We start from the raw sequence: 8,817 nt of genomic DNA, 5'->3' as shown, positions 1-8,817 counted from the left end.
AGTACCCATAGACCTTTGAGAAACATAAAATTTTAGTAAACAAATATATTTTAAAAAAAATGTTTTTCAAATATTTTAATTTTAAACTTTTAATATTTATTTTTATAATCGTACAAAAAATGCTAGCTGTGGACCCCCCGAACTTGACAACTTTTTTATACATTTGTATTGGTTGTTTCCGTTGTGCTTAAAGGAAATGGCTATGCACCAGGCGCCTCCATATTTTTGTAGATGGCTCATATAGTTGGGAGGAGACGCAAGTTTTTTTAAATTGTTCGATTTTTTTATGTTAAAAAATTTACCAGCTTCTCGTCAGTCCGCGTGGACATAAAATCAAATTCTGTCGATTGCATCGGATTCGGGGATGCCTTTTCTCTGAGGAACCGATGAGATATCGTCAATCCCTTGACACAAGTTTTGTTTTGTCGAGTAGTGTAATTTTTGTAAACACAAAAAAAAGTCGTAACCGACGGGTTTCAAACCCAGCAACAACAGTAAGTACTGGCGCATTAGCCCGCGCGAACATCATACCGATAAACGCATATATGAACTTGTCAACAAAGTTGTAATATTACATAAAATTTCATAAAATAATGCAACATTTATTTTACACCCAGGCCATTTACGAGCAGCTAGATTACTACTTTGTTTGCTCTGTTCCCAATCAAAATATGGTGCTATCTTGCTCGTTTCAATAGATACAACGTGCTCAAAACTGATCTAAAACGTGATTTTCGGGCAAAAACACGTTTTAGACCAGTTTTTGGCAAGAGAAAGATGCATCATAGTGCACCGATTGTTTTAATGTAAGGTCCCCGAATAAAATGTGATTCAGTAACTTCACTTTTCAAAAAAATGGGGAAAAATTGTCGACAGTGAAGTTAATATTCAACCATCCAATATTCAACCTTCTAAAAATGCAATATCTTTTTAACTGTTTAGTTGTGTTAACTTTCATACTGCAATAAAATAAATCTGTCTTATCGAACTCTACACAGCAAAAAATCCGATGGTAAAATCGCATGCAAAAGCATGCACATCACCTTCGTCAAAATACTTCATGCACATTTTTTGGTAAACACAAAAAAATTGCAACCGACGAGATTCAAACCCAGCACCAACAGTAAGGACTGGCGCCTTAGCCCACTCGGCCATCAGACCGATGAATAATGGAATGGATAAACGCATATAACAGCTTGACATTTCGGTCAAGTTGGTTTCCCATACTGATGGGCTACATATTTCAGGATGTAATATTACACAGAATTTCATAAAATAATGCAATTTTTTTTTACACCCAGACCTTTTACACGCAGCTGAATTACTACTTTTTTAGCTGTGTACCTACTACAAACTGTTCCCAATTCTGATTAATCCATAGCAACAAAACATTTTACTTTTTGTTCATAAAATGGTTTTCAGCAAACAGAATTGGATTTTAATTTGATAAGTTTTTAAGGAATAATAAAGGCTTGTGATGTGCACCAGTTAAATATTTCACAATTTCATTGAAGTCTGTGTTACCATTTTTTTTTTTTTTTTTTTTTCATAAAATATAGTTTTATTAGTCGTGAAAAAATCAAATAGATGAATTAATCGCGCGATCTTCTACCAGTCGTCATATAGATGATTCCAGTGAGGATCCCAGGGCTTTTTTCTTCGCGATCTTCTCTTGGGTTTCACCGTTTTTGCTGTTTCGTTGTCGTCGTCGTCCTCTGGAGAAATATCCATTGTCTGATCTGATGGTGTTGTTTGGTGATTTTTGACCGAGGTCGATGGCAAAAATGTTGTTGTTGTTGGTGGTACTATTTCAGGCAGTGTTTTTTCTGGTGCTATTTCTTTTTCTATCGCTGTTGCTGATGGTGTTGATACTGGTGGTGATAATGCTGGTAGTGTTGGTGCTAGTAGTTGTGCTGCTGGTGTTGTTGTTGTTGTTGTTGGGGTTAACGCAAAATTTTCGTCACACTTCTTCCCGTGGTGAAGTGGTTTCGCACAATGGCGGCAAGTTTTAACTTGCTGGTTGTACAAAATGTAGCCAACTTCTTCCTCTACCTTTATAAAGGAAGGAATTGGCTTCTCCAGAACCATCCGGACAACTCGAACTCCGTTCGGAATGCCTGGAAAATATTCTCGCCAGACTTCTCTCCGAATGGAATTGACTTCCCCGTAGGCCTCGAGATGGGTGGCGATTATTTCGTTCGGCATGTGCGGCGGCAAATCGTGGACGCGGACTTGGATGGAATTGTCCTCCAGGAAAATAGGTATCCGGAACAATTTGCCTCTGCATCCTACCTTGTGTTTTAGGTTATGGCGTTCGGCTAGATCCGAAGCTTCCTCCGGCGATCCCAGCTCGATGATGACGTGGTTTCGGGAATTGTTGAGTTGTAGGTTTTTAACTCGTTTCAAATCCAGTTGAAGGTCGTTGGAGATGAACTTCGAAACGGATTCGATGTCCGGTCTTACCGGCAAGACGTTATAGTCGATTACGACCGCGTTCCGGCGATATTTCGATCGGCACGGCCCCGGCAGGGGAGAAAAATCCATATCTAAATCCTCAAACACATTAGTGAACCTTGCACAACTGCTGTAAAGTGCTTTTATGGTCGCCTAAAATAACACCTTATCAATAACGGCACTTCCACAGTCGCTGTAACGGCCATAATTCCATCTAAACAGTTCTCTAGGAAACAGCAATTCAAACTTTATTTTTGATTGTTTTATTCACATGTTCCTATTAGTCAAATAGAAAACAATCATCCAAACTTCAGTAGGTATAATTAAAGAACGAACGGTATAAAGTGTTTTCAATAAACTTTTTAATTGAAAATGAAATAATGTGCTTTCAACCATTTTTGTCAATTGATTATTACTTTTTAAATATTTTTTTTTGTAAATTGAATAGCTTAATTTTCGAACACTTTTAATGTTTACAGAAAATAAATGTTTCCTTTTTTTAAGTCCAACTCGAAATAAAAAAAAGGCTGTATAGAAATATGCAATATTTTAATATTACAGTAATTTGAGATAATTTTTGAAGAAAATTTAAAATAAAAGAATATCATGAGAACTTTCACTGTAAACTATTTGGATGAAAATGTTGTTCAATCTGAATATAACATTGATTACTTTTATATAATCAAAGAAAAGAGACTTGATTAAATTATTCGGCTCAAAAACTATGGTGTATTTTAACCAAATTATGTAAACTAGAATTAGAAAAAAGGATGCAAAATGATATTTTTCAGAGAATTAATCACTTGTAAACTGGTTGTTGGCGGTCACTGCCAAGCCTACAAACAATCCACGGCGAAGGGAGATTTAATCGGGTTTAGGATATTGTTAAACGCACGAATAGACAAAAACTATGCCTGATTTGCAGTCACTGTTCAGATACCAAGTGGTGGTAAACTGCGTTTGAGAATAGATTCGACAATATGTATAAAAGTTTGTCTATTTTCCTTCGTTGATATCAGTTGCACTGCACAGTTCACAACAACCAATCACAACAATGACTTGCAAAGTAAGAATCAAATTCAAAACTTCTTAAAGCAAGTTAATATAGTTTCTGCTAATTTCAGTTCATCATTCTGGCCGCCCTGGCAGCAACCGTTAGCGCCCAATACTACCACCATTCTGCCGAAGAAGATCACCACGCACCAGCGGAGTACAAGTTCGAGTACTCCGTCCACGATGGCCACACCGGAGACATCAAGAGCCAGCAGGAGGAACGCCACGGAGACAACGTTAAGGGACAGTACAGCCTGATCGATGCCGATGGCTACCGTCGCGTTGTGGACTACTCCTCGAACAAGCACACCGGATTCAACGCCGTCGTCCGCCGGGAACCGATCAAGGGCCACCACTTGGTTGTGGCTGCCCCGAAGAAGATTGTGCAGTACGTCAAGCCAGCGCTGGTGCACCATGTTCAGCCGGTGCAGCACGTCGAGTATCACCACCACGTGGCACCACAGGTTCACCACGTGACTATCCCACAGGTTCACCATGTGCAGCCGGTGATTGCCACCTCCTACACGAGCCATCAGGCGCAGTCGCACACCAGCTTCAAAAGCGGAAAGACTGCTTACCAATATTAAGAAGACTGAACATTAGGGACCAATAAAAAGGATTTATTTTAACATGAAATGTATCATTTTCTTATAATACAATATCCATGAGCAATTCTCTACGTTTTTGCCAATCGACTTTTCATTGTATTATTTGATTCGGATGAAATTTTATCCATCGATTTCTTATGTTAATTGGTAAAATTTGAGAACTGTTAAAAAAAGTACACGTATTTTGTGAAAAAACAGCACTTATGCACGGAAAAAATCACGGAATTGCCTGAACAAATAGTTCTTGATCCTGGAAGCACATCCGGAACATGAGGCTTATGAGGCCCTTGGAACGGGATTCGATTTAGAGCACTTCGTCCTTTTTCTAGAATGACACAGATTGCTGGTAGAGACCCTAAATAGAGAGACTGGTCGAACTTTGCCAAATCCATCTGGCAACGTATGTTTCAAGCTTGCCAACACTGCCAAGTTTTGCTGGGCGTAAAGGCAAATGCTCGTTTGGATACGTCAAACTCGTGTCTGTTTGGGTACGTCAAATTCACTTCGACCAGTCTCCCTATTTAAGGTCCCTAATAGCGGGTGGGTAGTTGCTGAAAGAGATGGCAAACAAGTGGAGTTGGCTTGACACTAAACACATTCTCAATACTCACTGGTGTTGTAAACCGCCGGCACCGAGTGCAGCATCCGCGCTGACTCTCGTCGTCCTCCTCTTGCGTCGGATTCTTCTTCTGACCGTGAAAATTAACTTTTTCATGCTTGTTCACAAACCGGATGTAAATCTATTTCAACGCAATCTCGTTGTTCCACGGGAATTGATTTTCAATCACCGATTTCGGGCCACCACCAAATGCTACCGGTTCCTGACCGGTGCAAATCCACACCTCCGATCGTCGGCAACCACCAAAGTGGCGTCCTACAATAACAAACAAAATCAATCACAAACCCCACAAAACACCCAAGCTTCCTTCTTACCCATTCCGATCGTGAAACAACTGCAGATTCCGCAGGAAGCTGACCTTGTCCTCTTCCAACTTTCGCAGCTGCGGCCGCTTTCGGCTTTGATTCGCGTAGTGGACACACTTCCGGAACCACCAAAATGTTTGTTTATATTTGGGCGTACACGGTTAAACAAGAACGAACAAATGAAAGAGATTATATAGTAAGGAGATTTTCACAAACTGTAGCATTAAAGATTTCATTTATAAACAAGAAAAAAACTTTTAATGTAACGAGTTCTGACCATTTTTTATTTCAAAAGTAAGTTACTTTTGTCATTACAGAAATATGTTGTTGTGTGTGAGTACCATCATCAGGGGTGACATTGGGTCTGGGGGGGGTGAGTTTGGTCATACCAATTTATGCATTTGTGTATGACACAATTTCATCCCTGATGACGGTACGCCATCAAATAGAGCCTTCTCAAAAGGGCTAGAAATCACTGAAACGTGTCGTGTAAAAATCCAGAAAATGTTAAGGCGTCAGTTTTTCTAAGGAATTGCTGTGAAGATTGTTAAACGTATCGTAACATTTGAAAATTGATTTAAATCCATTGGCCGGATCGAAAACTTATTTGATTATTTTATCATTCCGTTTGTCTCTTATAATTTTCACATTTTTCACGATTTACAATCAGAAAAATTGCTTCTGTTATGAGCCGACCAATTCAAAGGAACTGGTGATTACATACCACACAAGATCGAACAACTACAATTACATCAATAACACGCTACATGTTGTGCCACTTGCAGGAGTTTATGCTATAATCACTTAATTTACAAGCAGAAACAAACCATTCAACTGCCCAGTAGCCAAACATTTCGGAGAACAAGACACAATTCTTGGAAAGGGCCAACGCAAAAAATGCTACGATAATTGCTGCGGGTGTGCGCACTCATTAATTTGTACGGCTCAAGCCCGTCAACGCAGCAACGGCTCATAGAGCATAGCTGTCGTTGGCCATTGGGAAGCTGTCGAGAGGTACAAATTAAATTGCACTAAGCTCTGGCACCGAGCACCGCCTCCATTGGCGCGGTAATACTTTCGTCGAGTTTTTTTTAGTTATTTTTGTTTCTCTTTGATCTACTAAATTTAGTAATCACAGCTCAAGCCGTGTGTATCTCGACTTGGACCAGTTTAGTACAACAGACGACATTTATTTTGCCTGTTGTTTGGTTGACGAAAACCTGAGCTAGAAAAAAAACTACCCACGTCAAATGAGCTTTCAATCGCGACCTAACAATCGATTGAGAATGCCTAACTGGTAGTTTTGGGTTGCAAGGTATCTTTTGCGATAGAGTTTGGGATGGTGTAGAATCTAATGTTGATCTTTTTTTTTAATTCGAAAATATTGTCAAACATAGGTTCAAAAACACTTTTAGGTGTAAAATTAAATTTGCATGCGAAAATTCCTTTATTTTTTTAAATATGCACTGTACTTACCATTTGTCAAAAATTAAAAGGAAGAAAAAACCCCCTCAAAAATATTTTTAAGGATGAGAAAAAATTCTACAATTACCTTCTTAAAGTTTAAATTCGTTGATAAACAAGTTTTCTCAGTGTCATTAAATTATCCCTCCGTTTTAAACTCGCGATATCTTGGAAACTATTTGTTCTATTTTTATGTTTAAAATAAAACTTTTGTGAACTTTTATGGTGAAAAACCAAACATAATTTCAATTTTGTAGAATCAAAAAAAAAAACAACATTATTTTTTACTGTTAACAAAAAAATGAAATTCTGCGACTTTATGTTAGTCAAATTGAATGGTTAATTACCATGAAACTACTAAATATTTTTTCATCACCGCCATTTTGGCCGCCATCTTGGGTTTAGAAGTACTTAAGCTAAACAATCAAAAATAAGACATGATTTGTTTTTCTTGAATCGATTAACTGAGCCCGGTTAATCGAGTCTGAACTGTATTTAACAAAATTTAAACTTTAGGAAGAAAACTGTAGCCATTCTTCTCTGCCTCAACAATTTTTTTATGGGTTTTTTTACTTTTTATAAATTAAATGATAATTTTTAGCAAATTGTTAATAATCAAACTCAAGTGTCCATTAGGGTGACATGAAACATGGGCTACAAACCTGGGCTTTATTCCTCAGACAAAATTTAGAATCTTTGCCAATTTTGAGCCAAATCGCTTAATGTTTAGGGATTGAGTGTTAAAGTTTGTATGGGAATTTTTTAATAAATGTATGAAGAAAGGCAAAATTTTACATTTTTCCCTTGAAGATGATGCTTATTATGTGGAAATATTGTCAAGAGTGAGATTCTAATAAGAAATTATTGTATGAAAAGTTTTTTTTCGCCAGCTTTAACGTTCTACAGAGACCACTAAACCATAACTCATTATTCATTATGTTTCTTTAATATAGAGCCTTTCAGTTCATTGAAGGCTGGTTCGGCTCTCAAGCCAGAGGATGTCCCTAATTTTTTTCTTGCTGTCACGCTATAGCCCTAGTAACATTTTAGGTTTTAAGTAGGCCATAAAAGCCTATTTAGGTCGTATGAGGGTTGTCAGAACCATGATAAAACCAGTAAGTTTAAAAATGTTACTAGGGAGTCCATTTACTTTATCTTAATTTTCCGTTTTTGAATATTTTCAACTTTAATGTAAGAGCTTTTTGTTATTCAACAGGGACAAATATTTATTACAAATTAATCAATGTTGTGTTAACCATTTTTCCCCAATATTTAGAAACATTCAAACATGAACTAAGTATGAATCTAAGTTAAAAAATATTTTTTGAATAAAATTTAGTTCAAACACAAAACACTCACCGCTAGTATTATATGGTTGAGAAACGAAGCACGGAACTTTTCAGTTCGCATAACTTTTTTCCCACTTCAATTTTTTACTCCGAATTTTCCTAAGGCGGGTGTTTCAGAATGTGGTTTCGGGGACGGAGGACAGCGCAGCGATTGGGGACGAGAACTCTAACGGGATAATTGAACACTTTATTTGCTGCTTTTTGGCAGTGGAAAGCACTTTCGTTCGGCTCGAGTTCGGTTCGATGACCAGACATTTTCAAGTGGCGGTCCCAATTCTTTTGCGGTGGAATTTTTTTTTGCAATCCTTTCCGCAGATAATGGCGTGGGTGGAAAAATGGTGGAAGGACACCGATAAAAAGGGACTCACTTGAAAGGCTGATTGAGGTGCCCTCCGTCGGTCAATCGAAAGGGAGGGGGGAGTGGAAAAGCTGATGAAGCGATGTCATGTTTTAGCGGTGAAAGCAGGTCACGGTCTGATGATTATGCTCAAAGTGAAGGTCTCAATCGTCCGGAACTATCTGCATCGATCTGTGTTGAACTTGAATACTTTCAGAAGATATTAAAGATCATCGATATTTCAAAAAAGTGATTATTATGTAGCTTTAAGTTCAGTTCAAGCGTCTGATAAAATTTATACGAAAATGTGAGAAAAAAATAATATATTAAAATCGATTCAATTTAATTTTCATTTATCGCCATCCGCTGGCTGATCTAATTGAAAGCGACTCGGCACAGATTTTCCCTCATTTCGTGAGATTTCCCCTCGGCATCGTCTGCCACGGCTCATCGAAGAAGCACCACTCAATTCGAGTGATTATCCCGAGGATACTAGCAGCAGCCAATATCCAGCACGATAATAAGCCCCAAGCGGACATCGAACGGAATCGATGTCAGCAGCAAGCGCCACCAATGAATCCATCCTTCTTTTCGCTTAATTTTATAGCCCCAAGAGGCAAGGCATCGA

The 8,817-nt window shown here is 38.2% G+C and overlaps 2 protein-coding genes across 2 annotated transcripts; one reads left to right on the top strand and one right to left on the bottom strand.

Moving 5' to 3' along the window:
- Positions 1 to 1,608: 1,608 nt before the first annotated feature.
- LOC120425289 (uncharacterized) lies at positions 1,609 to 2,544 on the bottom strand. The gene has a single exon (XM_039589741.1). The coding sequence runs from the start codon at positions 2,542 to 2,544 to the stop codon at positions 1,609 to 1,611; it is 936 nt and encodes a 311-aa protein (XP_039445675.1).
- Positions 2,545 to 3,508: 964 nt separating this feature from the next.
- LOC120425288 (larval cuticle protein A2B-like) lies at positions 3,509 to 4,094 on the top strand. The gene is made up of 2 exons (XM_039589740.1): positions 3,509 to 3,520; positions 3,579 to 4,094. Exons 1-2 carry the CDS (start codon positions 3,509 to 3,511, stop codon positions 4,092 to 4,094), a joined length of 528 nt encoding a protein of 175 aa, XP_039445674.1.
- Positions 4,095 to 8,817: the final 4,723 nt, after the last annotated feature.

Source organism: Culex pipiens, chromosome 2 (genome assembly GCF_016801865.2).
Source record: "Culex pipiens pallens isolate TS chromosome 2, TS_CPP_V2, whole genome shotgun sequence".
Lineage (NCBI taxonomy): Eukaryota > Metazoa > Arthropoda > Insecta > Diptera > Culicidae > Culex > Culex pipiens.
The sequence above is the reverse complement of the archived record's forward strand: the minus strand, read 5'-3'. Positions and strand labels throughout refer to the sequence as shown.

Coding starts and splice junctions, on each gene's coding strand:
- LOC120425289 (XM_039589741.1), bottom strand. CDS start 2,544: ATGGATTTTTCTCCCCTGCCGGGGCCGTGCCGATCGAAATATCGCCGG.